The sequence below is a fragment of the Microtus oregoni genome, unplaced genomic scaffold (assembly GCF_018167655.1).
Source record: "Microtus oregoni isolate MIOR12 unplaced genomic scaffold, Mior012 000007F_ref0000211, whole genome shotgun sequence".
Taxonomy (NCBI): domain Eukaryota; kingdom Metazoa; phylum Chordata; class Mammalia; order Rodentia; family Cricetidae; genus Microtus; species Microtus oregoni.
Window position 1 is genome coordinate 22,061,574 of NW_024543066.1, and position 17,614 is coordinate 22,079,187.

Genomic DNA, 17,614 nt, shown 5'->3' on the forward strand with positions numbered 1-17,614 from the left:
AAGTAAACTCATGGCATTGGTTCAGGACCACTGAGATAGTCAGCTGACCTGTGTACACCTGCAAAGTCCCTTTTACAATAGACAGCCACAGTCATCGTGGTCACCATAGTCACGATCATGGTGGAGCTCTGTGTACCATGTGTATCCTCCAAGCTTTTACCCAAGATGTTGGTAGTAAGATGTGAAGCTGTTATTCAAGAAAGAGCCTTTCTGATCAAAACAACAGAAAAAGGAACTGAAGTAAGTTTTTTTTTTAATTAGAAGATACATTATGTTTTAATGTGTAGGCTTTCAAAATAGTGAATAGGAATTTCATTAAAATGAGGAGAAAGTAAATAAATGGATTCTAATTTCATCTTCCCAGGGTTTTGTTGACTGTTGAAGGGCAGTGACTAAGAAAATGAACGTATTTTGTAACACAAGACATTTATAAACTACTGGTTAATTTCATATTAATTGTTCAGTGTTTTACATTTCTCCTCTTTAAAATCCTGTTTTGTGATGTGTTTTTATTAGCAGCTTCTGAGGTTAAAAAATGGCTGTGGTTTAAGTTTTTTCTACCTCCAACTTTGAAGTATTTTCAAAATAAAGCATATTGCTTTTGATAATAAAAGCTTAATTTCTTTGTAATTTTCATGGAAAATATCCCCTTTCTTAAAGTATTTCTTAAATTTTCCTTGAGTTATTCTTGTTTTTTTCCTAAAAGATATCTCACATTTTTTAAATTAATGTATCAGTGGTCTCAAGACAACAAAATTCTAATACCAAGGGAGACATGAGTATATAAAGTAAGAGGTAGGGCTCAGAGGGTTTTGCTTTGGTTATGAGTAACGTGAGTAACTTGCAAGAGTTTAATTTGCCTAGTGTTTTGCCTCATACTTTGCTGTGGCATTATAACACCTGTGTTCATTCCCCCCCCCCCCTTTTTCCCTCTGTGTGTGTATGTGTGTGTGTATGTGTGCGTGCACGTGCGTAAACAGAGATTTCATGTACCACCAGTATGCAGACATGCTAGGTTGGAAGGCAAGGAAAAATGGAAACAACCCTAAACTAGTGGCTTGATTGTGCTATACTTAGATAAATGAATAGTTAATAGTTTGTTGACTGGCTTCACTAATTCAAGTGATCCTTTGCTGTTTCTAAGTGTCTCAAGCTTACCTTGGCCGAGGGCACGGCTTTCATCCTTTCACTTCATCCAATATTGTCTAGACCAGGAATTGGCAACTAGGTAAACAACCCAGGGGCTGCGGTGTTTGGGAGCATACAATCCGTCCAGTTGAGCAGCTCCAACAAGGCTTTACTTGACTGTCTTGTGGGAGTTGGTGCAGTTCTGATTTTTCAAGGCAAGTCAGAAATAAGAATCTTTATGTATCTCCCAATTTTCCCACATTGGAAGTGAGTTGAATTTTAGAAAGACAGGGTAGACTATATAGCATAAGCTTTTTTTTCTGCCATTTTGACACTTCTGATCTAGACTCTCTCCCAGAGTATATTTCTGCTGATGAACTTTATGTAGAGAACAGACTTTCTGGAAATTCCTTGAAAAGATAAATTGTGTATGTAGTCAGAATCAGTTCCAGGAAGCGGAACTAAGCAGTGACTGTCATGACACCCATCACAGTCTTGCTGTAGATGCCTTTAGGTTCAACTTTAAGAAGATAAACTCCCCACCCCCAAAAGATCGCCAAAATTGGTGTGATTTTTTTTTTCTTTCCTCTTGTCCCTTGTGCTTTCTATCCTTTTTCTCATGGTAAGACAGACTCCAGAATCTCAGGCGTGAAGGGGAGAACAGGGTAGAGTGACCTCATTTCCCTACCTCCTCAGTTTCAGACCTATAGTAAAAGCCATTGTGGAGGAATGAAAAGTGTTCCTCATACCCGAAAAACACACCCTTCCATTATGGACCCCTCAGAATCCCCCATCACATCTTATTTCTTTGGGGGGAAAAATGTTTCTTATAACTCATGAAGCTTTTTTTTTTTTAACTACCCAATACCGTCTCTGTATTAACCAACCCATAGAAAATAGGGAAAAAGAAGAATTATTTAAAAGACCAAGTTCTACATAGCTATATTTCAGTTAAATTTTCAGGCAAGCATAATAAAAATGTTTCAGTTTACAGATAAAATGCAAAAAATTTAAGCTACCTTATTACACTTTAAATAATCTCATGGATTGAAGGCTATTGTAAGCATCAATGATTATTTTTAATTTGGTGTAGAAGCCTAAATATTTATTCCATTTTAGGTTAAACTCTGATATCCATGCATATTGTTGGGAATTGAGCACATGTGATGCTATAGCACATATGCTAGGATAGGGTATTGTACAGATAAAGAAACCTGTGTCTGTTGCCAGGAACCAATAATATACAGTGTGTTCTCTGTAAGAAAAGCATATTGTAGCACAGAATGCACCATTTTATGAAAAACAAAGGTTTCTGAGGGTTTCAGTATGTCAGTAAGAGCCAGGGTAAATAGATAGCTACACTGGTGTAGAATGACCTGAGAACATTAACCTTGGCTTGGTGGTGGTGGTGGTGCCGCTGCCTTTAATCCCAGCACTTTGGGAGGCAGAGGCAGGCGGATCTCTGTGAGTTCAAGGCCAGCCTGGTCTACAGAGCTAGTTCCAGTACAGATTCCAAAGCTACACAGAGAAACCCTGTCTCGAAAAACCTATTGAGAGAGAGAGAGAGAGAGAGAGAGAGAGAGAGAGAGAGAGATCGATCATTTACTTCTCTTCCTCACACATCTTTGCTGTGTGTTTGTAAGTATAATAAACTCTTACTACTTTTATAATTTACAACATGTAAGGAAATATAAATGTAAAAACCAGCTTTACCACCTATATAGAAGTAACAAATTTATTAATTTAACAGATATTACCAGGATTTATCACTGAACAAACAAGAGATCACTGCTCATGGCACTTGCCCCTAAAGGGGGTTTAGTGACTTCAGCAAATATAATAAATATACTTTATGAGCCTTTCGAAGACAGCATGATCTAAGAAAAAGAAAAGCAGTGGAATAAGGGGTTTATTGTTAAGGGGGATTGTGTTTCAAATAGTAGGCAGTGTTTGACCAGAGACTCGAATGAATGGCGGCTAGAGAAGAGCAGTCCCGAAAGAGCAGGTAGTGTAGAGACCCTGGTGTGAAAGTTAACCCGGGAGGAAGAGGGTTCTCGTGTTGTGAGGGGCCCTGCACGTTGTATGAGGCCTTGGCTTCTGTCCTTTCTAAAATTCGAAAGCAGCAGAAGAGCATATGCAGAAGAATGGAATGTTAAAGCTTATTTTAAAAGAGTCACCGTTGATCAAAAACAGAAGAAAGACTAAGGGGAGAAATCAGATGTAGACCTGTTCTGGTCACCTGTGGTAACTTATATATGCTTTGCTGAATTTACCAGACTCTGAGTGAGTCTTTCCAGTTCTTCTAGTTTTTAAATGTATGGGCATGGAGATGTATATAATGCCCTTTCTTGAAGGGAAGAAGTTGACATAATCAATTCTTTTGACAATTTTATACATATATAATTAGACTTTATTTACATATACCGTGATGCTTTTCAGTTACATCCATTTTCTTGCAAATGTCATTAATTCATTTTCCTTTACAGCTGAATAAAACTTGATTATGTATATATACCACATTTTTTCATCCACTCCCTCCTTGACAGACAGCCTGGCTGGTTCTGTATCTTGGATGTTGTGAATAACAAAGTAGTAAACACGGCTGTGCTAGTTTCTCTGGTGTGCTGAGACTCCCTTAGATAAGAACCCAGCAGTGGTATCAAATGTTAGTTTAATCTGATTTCCCTAATAGCTACAACCATTTTCATTCTCACAGACAGCATATACATCTTCATCTTTTCAGCATCCATCCACACCAGAATTTCTTGTTTTTCTGACTTGGGTGAGATGGAATCTCACAGCAGTTGTAATTTGTATTTTCCTAATGGCTAAAGGTATTGAACACTCTGCCAAACATTTATTGACTAAATTTCTTTTTAGAAAAGACTATTTAGTTCAGTAAGTATTTATTGGCTAGATGATTTGTCCTTTTGGGTTGTTTGTTTGTAGTTCCTTATTAATACAGATATTATCTGTTCAGTGTTTAAACTGGTAACGATTTTTATACATTCTATAGGGTATGCCTTCACTCTGGTAATTGTTTTAAGTTCATGCAGTCATTGGAGTTACTTGCTGTGCTATGGGCAGCCTTTTACAAAGTCCTTTGTTTATGCCTATATGTCGCAGTGTTGGGGGTGTCTTTATTACTGCTTCAGTATTGTTGCTTGTTATAGATCTAGGTTATTTATATCTTCTTGGTGTATGTTAGTAGGTCACATATCTAAGAATTATTTTTTCTTCAGATTTATGATAAAGGTTTCAAAGTGTTCCCCATTGGTTCTCTGAATTTCATCAGAATCTCTTGTGACATCCCCCCCCCCCCCCTTTCATCTCTAAGTTTGTTAGTTTAGATCTTCTCCCTTTTGGTTAGACTGGCTAGGGATTTATCAATGTTTACTTTTCAAGAAGTGACAACTCTAAACTGACTCTATATATACTTATTTTAGTCTCCATTTTCCTTAATTTCTGCCCTGATCTTTCTTCATTCTTTCTTGCTATCTACTGCCTTTAGCTTTGATTCATTCATGGTTTTTTAAGACTTTTGAGGTACATCATTAATTTGTTTATTTGAGGTCTCTAATTTTTTAAAGATTTATTTATTTTTATATATTGTGTGTGTGAATGTTTCCATGCATGTATGTCTGTATCATGAGCATGCCTAGTGCTCATGAGGGCAGAAGAGACCATTATCTCCCGAGACTAAACTCCAGACAGTTGTGAGCCAACATGTAGGTACTAGAAACCCGAGTCCTCTACAAGGGCAGCAAGTGCCTTTAGCTGCTGGAGCCAGAGTTCCAGCCTCCTCTACAATTTTTTAAATATGTGAGCTCATTGTTTTAAACTTTCCTCTTAAAACTGCCTTGATTATATCCCAAAGGTTTTGGTTAGTTAGAATTATACTTTTGCTTCATGTGATTCTAGGGAATTATCAGGTACAGTTCCTCCCCAAAATGAATTTAGTGACCTACTGGTCATTTAAGAGTGTTTCTTAGTATCCAAGTACTGTTATGGTTTCTGTAGTTTCCCTAGTCACTGATTTCTACTTTTATTCTACTGTCATATAAGATGCAAGAAATTGTTTTAAAGTCCAACTCAGTATGATCTCCTGGGCATGCATGATGGAAGAAAAGACACCAGTTCTTGAAAGTGTGCTCTGACTTCCACTTATGTGTCATGGTGTATACAAATCCACATACTAAATAAATAAACATAATTTCATACTTTTAAAAGAAATTATTTTTATTATTTTGTCTTTAAGATCTTACGTTGAGACCTACTGTATATCTGTTTTGGAGAAGGTACCATAGGCTGTTGAGAATAAATGTATTTCCTTTCTGTTTTATAGAATATCCTACAGACAGCTGTTAAGTCCATTTGGTCTGTGGTGTAATTTAACTCCATTTTCTTTGTTAATTCTTGTTTGAATGACCTGTCTAAAGATGGTAGGCAGGATAGTGTTAAAGAGATAGCTCAGTAGTTAAAGATGGTAGGCAGGGTAGTGTTAAAGAGATGACTCAGTGGTTAAGAGCACATGCTGCTTTCTCAAAGAACCTGGGTTCAATTCCCAGCATCCAAATGGCAGCTCACACCTATCTGTAACTCCCATCCGAAAGGAGTCTTCAGGCTTCTATGGGCTCTTCATACAGGTGGTGTACAGGCATATATACAGGCAAAACACCCATTCACATTAAATAAATATATAAATAAGAAAGTGAGATTTGAAAGTTACACCCTCTTTGTATCAGGATCTAATGCCCACCAGCAATCTTTTATGAAACCAGGAGCCCCAAAATGTGGTACATAGGTATTTACAATTATTATATCTTCTTGATGAATTATATGTTTGTTGTTTGGTTGGTTTTTCTTTCTTTCTTTCTTTCTTTCTTTTTTTTTTTTAAAGACAGGGTTTCTCTGTGCCCTGGCTGTCCTGGAACTCACTTTGTAGACCAGGCTGGCCTCGTTCACAGAGCTCTGCCTCCCAAGTGCTGGGATTAAGAACTATGCCTTTTATTAGTGTGTAAAGTCCTTTTTTATCACTTCAGATTTTATTTTGAACTCTATCACCTGTCAAAATAGTTATACCAGCTTCTGTTTGGCTGATAAATTTAAAAACTTCTGTGAGTGTCTTTTCCAGTGAGGTATGTTTCTTGTAGACAACATATAGTTGAATTTTTTCAGTCTAGTTAACCTGAGTCTTTTTATTGATGCATTGAGGCCGTTAACATTTAAGGTTGTTATTAAGAGATAATTTGGGGAGCTATTATTTGACTTTTCTTTGTTTCTATTAGTGTTAAGGGTTTCCTGGCTTACTTAGTCTGGACATGATGAAGTCCTTCCTAGCTGTCCGGTGTTCATCTGTTCCTCTTACGGAATTATAATGCTTTAGCCTTTCTTTTCTCTCTGGCCTAGTGGCCATAAACTACCTTAATTTGTGCTTGAAATGTCCTAATTTCTTCATCAATTTTAAAAGAGAGCTCTGCTAGACGTAATCATAGGCTTGAAGTATTTGTCCCGTGCTTTTCTTACCATGGGGCTGCTCAAGATCTGATACTTTTTCTGACGAGTTTCACGTTGTAAACTTGTTTCCTCCCTCCCCTACAGCTCTACTGTATCTTCTCTGCTTTGTGTTTTTGACATCTTGACAATATGTTATGAAGCACACTTCTCTGGTTGTTTCTGCTTAGACTTTAAGAGTCTCTTGCATTTGGTTGTCCACTTCTTTCTCTAGACTTAGGAAATTTTCTGCTAGAATTTTATCAAGTAGGTTCTCTCTCCATCTCCAATTCTTTACCTCAAGGATTCTTTGGTTTAGCCTCCTAATCATATTCTGGAGTTCTTGGTCATCGCAGTTAAGCTTGTGTACTTCTTTCGGAATGTTTGAATATGGTGTTTCCTCAACCTTGTGTTCTACCCTGATATTCTAACTTCTTGGGCTAGTCTGTCAGGGCACTTTGCACAGTGTTATTTGATTGATTGAGCTTTCCTTTTCCAATAGCTCTTTGGTTTTCTAAATCCCAGTTTCCATGCTGGTTTTCACTTCCCCTTTGCTCATTTTCTCTTTTCTGTGCCTGTTTTTTCTCTTTTGATCTAGGATTAATTTCCATACTTCACTCATTTGTATGATTGATCCTCTGGGGTGTTTTGCTTTTAAGATATCTGTCAGGTGTTTTAGCCACTTCAGTATCTGATTCTGACTGTTGAGGAATTGTGATCGTTTGGAGGAGTTATCTTTCTTTACTTTTTCATGGTTCTTGTGCCTTTGTGCTGCAATTTGTGCATCTGTTTGTTATGCTGTCTTTTCCTGTTTTATTTGCTTTTCATTTTAGTGAGCGCTCTGTGCCTGAGAGTTCTGTCTCTAGGTGAACTACTGTAGCAACTGTAACACTAAGTCATGCAAGTAGAAGAAATAGATCTTAAAATAAAGTAAAACCCACTTTTATATCACTATGTACCACTAAATAAAGCTTGACAAAACTAATGAAGAATTTAACTTTGAAGTTAAAAATTAGGGTTGGCACCAAAGCTACAGAGAAACCCTGTCTCGAAAAAAAAAAAATTAGGGTTGGGCTGGATAGATGGCTCAGAGGTTTAAAGCACTTGTTGCTCTTGCAGAGAACCTGGGTTTAGTTCCCAGCACTGACTTGACTGCTTATAACCATCGATAACTCCTGCTCTAGAGACTCTGATGCCCTCTTCTGATCTCATTGGGCACTAGGCACACAGGTGATGTAATGACAGACATACAGGCAAAACATTCATATACATAATAAGTCTTTAAATTTTTTTAATTATTTAGAATAAATGAAAATAATAAATGGATGAGGTAAAGGAAGAGGCAGAGAAAGGAGGAAGTTGAAGCAAAGTTAGATAAACAAAAGGAAAAAGAAGAGTAGAGAAACATGTTATGAAGGGAAGAGGAAAGATTAAGAAATTAGAATAAATAAAAAAAATTAAACTGGGGAAATGATTCAACAGGTAAAACACTTGCATATGAGGACCTGGGTTCAAATCCCCAGAACTCAAATAAAAACTGATCATATAGTATGAGTCTAATTCTAGCACCCCTGAAGGGAGATGGGAGCTAGAGATCGAGGAATCTCTGGAAGTTCACAGGCCAACTAGCCTGGAAATCAACAAAGAAACCCTGTCTTAAAAGAGGAGGCAAGGCTGCAATGTTGGATAGTGTCCTAATTGGATTCTAGAGCTTTGAACCCCCTGTCGGATAGGTGACTCGGCAGTGGACAAGCATACTGCCTGTACTTCTCAGTCCCCAGTGCCTGTCTCTCTCATGATGAATTCTGGATGTTCAAGCTTCCAGGGACACTTTGTTATAAACAGGAGGTTGCCTCTACAGGTAGCTACTGGGCACAGCCCTCTGACTCTGAAGAACTCCTCTTTACTCCTGACCCATCCTGTTAGAGAAGTCACTGTCTCAGGAAGACCCATAATTAGATTTGAGACTTGTGAAAGCTGTGGTCTTGTCCTGTGGGTAGGACTGACAGCTCTTTTCACCTAGGCCTCCTAGTTTACCTTACAGATGAGGTTTCTTTTCCACTCCGCAATGAGAGTTGCAGCTCTGTGAACTGTGACTTGCTTCTTTTCCATGACAACCCTTCTATTTCTCTGCACTTTCACCTGTCTTGTCACTCCTATGGACTTCAGGACTGTCCTTTCTCTCTTTGCAGCAGTCTACTTTTTAAAATAATACTTTTATCAATTCTTTTGGTTTTTTTGAGACAGGGTTTATCTGTGTAGCTTTGGTGCCTGTCCTAGAACGAGCTCTTGTAGACCAGGCTGGCCTCCAACTCACACAGTTGCCTGCCTCTGCCTCCCAAGTGCTGGGATTTTGTGCAATGTATATTTATTATACTTACCCCCCAACCACCCCTCCCAGATCTACTCTCACCTCCCTGCCCACCCAACTTGGTATGGTGGTTTGTTTGTTTTTGATTTATATTGTCCAACTAGTCTTAGGAGTGAGGACTCCCTTAGAGAATGGCTGACCTGCCAGGGGTCACACCATAAAAGAAAACAGACTCTTCTTCCCGCAGCAGATATAAATTGCCTATAGCTCAACAGCTCATGGTAGAATTTTGTGCCCATCTCCTCTCCATCTTGGGATTTTGTCTGACTCAAGCTTACATAGATCTTGTGTTTGCTGTTAAAATCTCTTGAGTTCATATTTGTAACTGCCCTGTTGTGTCCAGAAAACTTTACTTGAGTTATCTACCCCCTCTGTCTCTCAAACTCTTTCTATCCCCTCTCCTTGAAGATCCCTTCGCCTTGGGATTTGGACAGCCCCTTTAGGTCTGAGCACTCCCCAGTCTTACTGCGCAAAGGTTGACCAGGTGAGGGTCTCTGTGTTAATTGCCATCAACTGCAATTAGACACTTATGTTACACTGTGTCATTTAGCAGAACAGTAGTAGGTTCTCTTCTAGGGCCTATGTCCTATCTAACTACAGGTTCTTGGCCCCTTTAACATTGCCAGGTGTGGTTTCCATCTCACGGAGAAGATCAAAGCATAAAGCAGTTGGTTATTTCCATAACATTCATGCCACTGGTGCACCACTGAGCGTAACTTGTCAGACTCATCATTATTGTAGCTTGCAGGGTTCACAGCTGGATGACATTAATGGTTACTTTTCTGTGACTCAAGAGTGGGGTATCTTAGCAATAGGGTCTTGCCATCAAACTCTGGATAATGACCAAGAGCATTGGTAATACCTTGTAACATTTGGTGGTTTATGGAACCCCACTGGCCAATAAACTAAAAAAGAGGTATCCCATTACTGGTGCTAGAGTTTTTAATTTGCTGGCATGTGGTGTCTAGTTAGGATGCTGTTCACACTATAGTGTAACTCCATTTAAACTCTTTATATGCATATATATATGTATTTTAAGATGCTTCTACAGTAGTGGGTTTCCATATGGCTTTTTCAAAGGGTTTTCAATGTTAGTTATCCCTCCCCATTTCTCTTCCTGTACCCTGCCCTTCTACTCCCACTCCATTTAATCCTTGCTGCTCCATTATTCCCTTCCCCCATTTATTTCCCTGATGTGTTCTGTTGACAGACGTTTCTGTCCTGCCCAGTCCCGCAGCCATTCAGTTCCAAAGAAACACACAGAGGCCTACATTAATTATAAACTGGTTGGCCTATTAGATCAGGCTTTCTTATTAACTAACTCTTAAATCATACGTTAACCCATAATTTTTGTCTGTATTAGCTACATGGCTTGGTGCCTTTAATCAGCAAAGGATTCTCATCTTGCTTCCTCTGTGTCTGGATGATGACTACAGACTAAACCTTTCCTCTTCCCAGAATTCTCGTATTCTGGTTGCCCCGCCTATACTTCCTACCTGGCGACTGACCAATCAGCATTTTATTAAACCAATACAAGTGACAAGTCTTTACAGGGTACAAGATCATTGTCTCACAGCATCTCCCCCCATTTTTTTTCAAAACAAGAACTCTGATTCTAATCTCCTTTGTTGAGCTTTTTCCTGACCATTATCCATAACAACTTGTAACCAACACTCTAAATAAAGACAAACATCCACAATCAGTTTTTTCTGGGAATGTGGGCATAGTTTTCTAGACTTCTTCCTACTGATTGGGGGTGCTGATAATCTTATGGGGACCTAAAGAAAATTTAGGATTATGCTCAAGTCCTGGCAGAAGTATTCTGTAAGGCTTGATCATCTCAGCGAGTAGTCTTGAGGCTTTTCTGGATGTAGAACTTAGAGGAAACTCCAACAGAGATCCTCTGAAATGTTTAATCATCTGGGCCATTTGCTCCTCTTGGACATTCTTTGAGGGGGGGGGGGGTCTTTCTTGATAAAACCTGATTTTTCTTAACTCAGAATGAATCTACAGCCTCTCATTTCCTGTGGAAACAAAAGCAAAACCACTTCTCCAAGGTAACATTTTTTGACTTAAATTTTGAAGTCAAAGCATTTTCAAAATATGTATGTTATATTAATCCAGCAACATTTATAATCTTTTAGCAGCTGTTGCTCCTTCCTCAGCCATCAAACAATTCAAAGACAACACAATTACATACAGTATCCAGATTCTCTGTATAATTTCCATCTTTACATGGCTTTATTTTAAACTCTTTTTTTATTTTTAATTTTTAGTTTTTTGAGATGAAATTTCTCTGTGTTTCATTGGTGTCCTGGAACTCACTCTGCAGACCAGACTGTTTTTGAACTCACAGAGATCTGCCTGTCTCTGCCTCCCAAGTGTTGGGATTAACGGTGTGTGCCATCATACCCAACTACTCTCTTTCTTTCTTTTTATTTTTTTAAGAATATTATCCTTTTTCTTCTCTTCCAAGCCTACCTATATTTTTAAACACACTGTAAATCATTTAGAAATTTTTTTTCATCTGGATCCATCTTTACTGTATATCTTTTTCTAACCACATGAGTCTTTAATTTGTTAAGCAATAAGGCTAGGATTAAAGCTGCGGCTTTGACGGTTGGATCCACCCCATTCCTTAGCTTTTTGAGAGTCTAGCTTCATGGCGGAAGTACTGGTGGGAGCCATGTTTATTGCCAGAAATCTATGGAGTTTCAAGGTCCCTGCCACCACCAAGAAGCATGTTGTCGGCTGCTCATAAACACCATTTAAGTGTTTGGTAGTTGGGCTTCTTAAAAGAGCTGCAAGGTTTTTATTTATAGCTAAAGCTGAGTCAGGAAGCCTCTCTTAAATGACACATGCTTGCTCTAGCAAACAGAGCCCACCCAAGAAAATGCTGCCACTAAGAAGCCACACTTAACTTTGTTCTTTTGTGTCCAGAATGACTTCCCAAGCTCTCTCAGGTTTTATGTGGATATAATTCCCCATGTTGGGCACCATTTGTTGTCAGAGGTTTTTGTCCTGCCCAGTCTGCAGTCATTCAGTCCCAAAGAAACACACAGAAGCCTACATTAATTATAAACTGGTTGGCCTATTAGCTCAGGCTTATTATTAACTAAACCTTTTTGTTTTTTTCATGGCAGGGTTTCTCTGTAGCTTTGGAGCCTGTCCTGGAACTAGCTCTTGTAGACCAGGCTGGCCTCAAATTTACAGAGATTATCTGCCTCTGCCTCCCAAATGCTGGGATTAAAGGAGTGCACCACCACTGTCCAGCCTTATTAACTAACTCCAACATCATACATTAACCCATAATTCTTGTCTGTGTTAGCCACATGGCTTGGTACCTTTTATCAGCGAGGCAGTCTCATCTTGCTTCCTCTGTTTCTGGGTGGCAACTACAGACTGAGCCTTTCCTATTCCCAGAATTCTGCTGTTCTGTTCACCCCTCCTATACTTCCTTCCTGGCTCCTAGCCAACCAACATTTTATTAAAGCAATACAAGTGACAAGTCTTTACAGAGTACTAGACCATTGTCCCATAGCAGTGTTCTATCCTCCTCCTTTGAAGGCTCCTCTCCTCCCATGGCCCTTTACTGGTTCCCTAACCTCTATTGGTATGGAATAGTCTTATTTTTTTGTTAACCAGATATATTTCCTTCTGACTAACACAGAAGTGGATACTAGTTTTCCATCTTTCTTAGAGGAGCCCTATATTCCTTTACCCTTCCATAGTATACAGTGTATAGATGTGTATACAGTGTATCATCTAGAACTAAAGCTTGTATAATGCCATTCATGTTTTAGATTCCCATGTATTCTCTCTTTTTTTTTTCACGCATTCTGTATAGAAGTTTTAAATCAGTTTTGAGCTCTGAAGTATCAACTTTCATTTTATTTATCTTAGTGACTGGTTCCTGCTTTGTAGTTCATCAGATTTTACCTAACTTTATTTTTGCTTACTTTGGATTTCATTTACTGTATGTTCAAAATAAATGTGTAATTTATAAATTTCCTTCTAATGATTATTTAGCTGCTGCTTGTACATTGTAATATGTTGTATTTTCATTTCAAATCAATTCAGAATATTTATATTACTGTGTGTCTACTTAAATAGCCAGTGGCTTATTTAGAATTGTGTTGTAGGACATTCACAAGACCTTTTTGTTTTGTTTTGTTTTTTTGTTTTTCGAGACAAGGTTTCATTGTAGCTATTGAGCCTGTTCTGGAACTAGCTCTTGTAGACCAGGCTGGCCTCAAACACACAGACATCTGCCTGTCTCTGCCTCCCGAGAGCCGGGATTAAAAGCGTGTGCTACCACCTTTATTAATTAATGAATTCTTTACTAAGAATTTATTCTTAAATTCAGGATCAGGTGTGAATCCCTCTTTTGTTACACTTCTAGGGGTGCTATACTCTGCTTGAGCCCGCATTCTGCTTTTAACAATGTGGGTTTTTTTGTTTGTTTGTTTTGTTTTGTTTTTTTGCCCTCTAGTATGATAGCCCTATTGTCTTCCCATTCTCTGCTGTGGTGAGCCAGTGTTTACATTCCTTCTCTCTTTGGACATGTTTGTCATCCATACATTGTGTGTGACAGTTTTTTTAAAAAGTTAAGATTTCTTCTTTTTTATGGGGGGGGGGGGAGTTCCTGCTGATAATGCAAAAGGAATCTTTCTAGCTTTTGTCATTCTAGAATCAAGCCAGAGTCTCGGTGCCATATGCTTTGGGCTATAATTTGGGTAACATTTTAGAGTTCTCACAATAGAAGCAGAATGAGAGAGACGATAGCTTTACATATTAAATGTTCCTTAAGGCTACATTGCAGGCAAAACTATAGCCTTAGTCTTGAATTTCATGGAATAAAACTTTTGTTACTGATTATGATGACATTCTTGGTCTACAGGAAGTAATAGTGAGTTCCTTCTTTCCTACCTTAAGTTGCAGTGACATTTCTTCCGTCACGGACAAATGGCAGAGGTGGGGGATTGGGGCCCAAGTTTTTTGTTTGTAGTACAACAGTACATCTGTATAACAAGTTCAGCTTCAGCCTTGGGGCTGTTTGGTTATCTGATGGTGAAGCTAACAGTGTATAATTAGGTGCCTTTTTCCAGTCTAGTGACCTTTGAATGAATAGAGTCCAAGGGATCTGTATGTTGAACAGGGCTTTAGGCCAGTAAAGGATGAAGAAGGTAGGTAATGAAGACATGTTTTATTATTTTTCTATTTTACAAGAATATGACTAACCTAAAGGCTAAATATTTAAAGGAAAACAGCTAGTTTATGGAAATTATTTGTTTGTTTTATAGAACTTTAGCTATGTAATGGTCAGTATGCCCTGATATTTTTGATAATCAATTTAATTTCCTTGCTTTCATTTTTCAGAAAATTCTTCCAGGAGGAAACACATCATTTGATGTAGTTTTTCTTGCAAGAGTAGTGGGAAATGTGGAAAATACTTTATTTATTAACACATCTAATCATGGGGTGTTCACTTACCAGGTAAGAACCAGAACTTGAACTTCCGTTTCAGTACACAGATATTGCCAGCAAATCTAATAGCCTTTAAGAGCTCACTTAGTAAACTCCAGGGAGAAGAGAAAAAAGAGGATGTTAGATTTAGGGTACTTACATTTACTGCACCCTATGGGGTTTGCATTTTATTTTATTTTTTACTTGTTTGTTTGCATTTATTTATGCTTTTGTTGTGGTTTGTTTGTTTTTAGTGCCAGGAAATGAACTGAGGCCCTTGCATATTCTAGATATACACTGTACCACCTAGCTATACCCCTGGCCACACTTGTTGACTTAAAGAGAAGACTATTGCAAGAATGGAGGTCATGGCTCTCCTACAGCATTAACACCAGACCCAAGTGGTCAGAGTCAGTCTGTATTTCCTGTGGATTGTAATCAGGTTGTTGTTGAGATGAACCTCACTGCCTTCTGTATTCTAGTCCACTATCTATACTTTCTCATACCTGGTTTTCCTCAAGTCTGTCGGCTTCCCTCAGCACTGCCCCTGCTCTTTCTCAAGCTAGTGTCATCTCTCTGGCTCACAGGATGTCTGTCTAACTACCTCTCACTCTTCTCCAGCTCCTACAGTCTGGGACTTACTCTATAATTAGAGAAATTCTGAAAGAATCTCTCTTGACATCTGCTGAGTACTAGAGTAAGTGCCACGAGCACAGGCCTGTTTTAGTGTGTTCACTGTTAAGCCGTATGTGCCTAGCACATCATATACAATAAACACTGGTCATTTGAATAGCTGCCTGTCCCTGTTAGTCAGTTTAGGTAAGGTGTTCCCATGTGGAGTTAACCTGAGCCTGGGCCATTTCTGAGCATTGTCTGAGTCACAGCTCCATCTCTTAACAGTTACAGTGGGAAATCTTTCAGCGGCCTCTTGCTTCTCTGTATATATATATCCCATGGTCTCGTGAAGGACTGTTCACACTTGAGTTTCCAGTGTGTTACAGAGGCCATTCTAGATGCACATACAGAGTAAAGCAGATCTGCGCCATCATCTCTAGAAGTTGGTAATATTCTCATATTAAAGTTAGATTGACTGTTTTCCATAGAACAAGTAGAGCTGTAACTGTTGAAAATGATAGTTTAAAAAAGCAACTCAAAAACTTATTTCCCTTTGAAACAGGTATTTGGTGTTGGGGTTCCAAATCCGTATCGGCTAAGGCCATTTCTTGGGGCCAGAGTCCCTGTAAACAGCAGCTTTTCACCCATAATAAACATACACAACCCTCACAGTGAGCCTTTACAGGTGAGTTTCTGAGAATAATTTTAACTAGTCCTCATTTTGGTGGGAATTAATGTTTAGCATAAATATCTCAGTCTGTCACAGCTGCCAAAATTTTGTAAAATGTAAGATTTTGTAAGTGGGCTGAAGAGATGTTGGTTGGTCTGCAGTTGTTTAAATATTGCCCATTTTTCTCAGACTTTGTTATCCAGTTATCTTCTCTTTGAATTTAATTTCTCTCCTCCCAGTCATTCCTTGTCTATCTGTTGAAGATAGGGGTTAATGTAGGCCTTGTACTTGCTCCTCAGCTGTGCGCAGTTGTGCCGAATGGTAGGTAATAGTACCGTGGGCGACCTTAGCTCACGAGCCTGCAGAGTGTGTGGCCTTTAGAGCACACACAAAGAAAAGCAAGCAAGCGGAAAACCTTTCAGCTTATATTAGAATTTTGCAGGTTTTATTGCTCTGTTCTCTTTTATTTCTTTCTGGAATACTTTTATGATAAAATAGGTAACAAAAGCTTTCCACCACTTTACCTCAAATTTATTTAAGTTAATGACATTTATTTGTTCTAAGATCGAGAGTTCTCAGCTCAGAAACTAAGTGTTTTGATCTTTATTAGGATTGCTACATATGTCTCAGGATGTTTATCTTTTCATTATTTCACAGTTCTGATAGTTATTGGTTCTGCCACTAGATTTAGCTATATATATAGAATTTATATGTCTTTTTTTTTTTTTTTTTTTTTTGCTTTTTTGAGATGGTCTCATGTAGCCCATGCTGGCCTCAGATAATACAAGCTGAAGATGACCTTGAATTCAAGATTACCTCAACCTCCCAAGAGGAGAGATTATAGGCAAGTGCCACCACATGTGGCCTTAAATTTATATTTCCAACACTTCATAACTTACATGTATTTTTATTTGGTAAAAAAGAAAGTGTTCTGCTGGGCAGTGGTGGCACATTCCTTTAATCCCAGCACTTGGGAGGCAGAGGCAGTGGATCTCTGTGAGTTCAAGGCCAACCAGGTCTGCAAGAGCTAGTTCCAGTACAGGCTCCAAAGCTACAGAGAAACCCTGTCTCTAAAAACCAAAAGATAAAAAATAAAAATAAAGTGTTCTGTTGCTTCCTAAAATCTAATTTCTGAAACTACATTTTTTCCAAGTTTTCAAAGTTACCTTGATTTAGTTTAAAAAATACTGTTGTTTATGCAAATGAGTGACGGCAATGTGGTATTTGCCTACATTTACCTGTTTTTGTATCCCTCCAATAAGCAGTGAGGATGCTAGCTTCGCCATTTCAGCAAACCCCCTGTGATAAAAGTGACTTTGATTGTAACCATGGTGTATGCTTTGTCCCAGGTTGTAGAAATGTACTCTAGTGGAGGAGACCTTCACCTAGAACTACCAACAGGTCAGCAAGGAGGAACCAGAAAACTGTGGGTGAGTGGAAGCCCAGCTTTCTTATGTGTGTGCATGGGAAGTCAGTCATTTCATTTTTAAAATAGTTCATGGAAGATATAGTATGTACCACTCATTACATACTATATGACAAAAGTTCTGGTGGTCTATGGCAAGAGGGCATTCAAACCAACATGATGATCTTTTGATACACAGCATGAGGAATGAGTTATGAACACGACGAATTGAAATAATATAAAAATGAAACAGTTTACAAAATGAAAAGAAGCAAATTAGTTATGGTATATGGTATAATAATTCAACATAAAAGAAAAATGGCAAAATTATAAACTTGGTCTAATTTACGATTACTTTTCAGATATTCTTTCAGCATGTAAAAAGATGACATTTTTACAAAAAAATTCATCTTGTTAATCTGTATATTGTTTGAAATAGGATACTTTTAGGAAATGTGTCCAAACA

The 17,614-nt window shown here is 38.3% G+C and overlaps 1 protein-coding gene across 2 annotated transcripts in view; it reads left to right on the forward strand.

The window, feature by feature from the left end:
* Tmem131 (transmembrane protein 131) overlaps positions 1-17,614 on the forward strand; it is a 164,122-nt gene that overhangs the window by 88,627 nt on the left and 57,881 nt on the right. For both annotated transcript variants that reach the window (XM_041655933.1, XM_041655932.1), the window contains exons 6-8: positions 14,372-14,488; positions 15,636-15,758; positions 17,093-17,173. In XM_041655933.1, the coding sequence (XP_041511867.1) occupies positions 14,372-14,488; positions 15,636-15,758; positions 17,093-17,173 (321 nt within the window). The remainder of the gene's footprint in view (positions 1-14,371; positions 14,489-15,635; positions 15,759-17,092; positions 17,174-17,614) is intronic.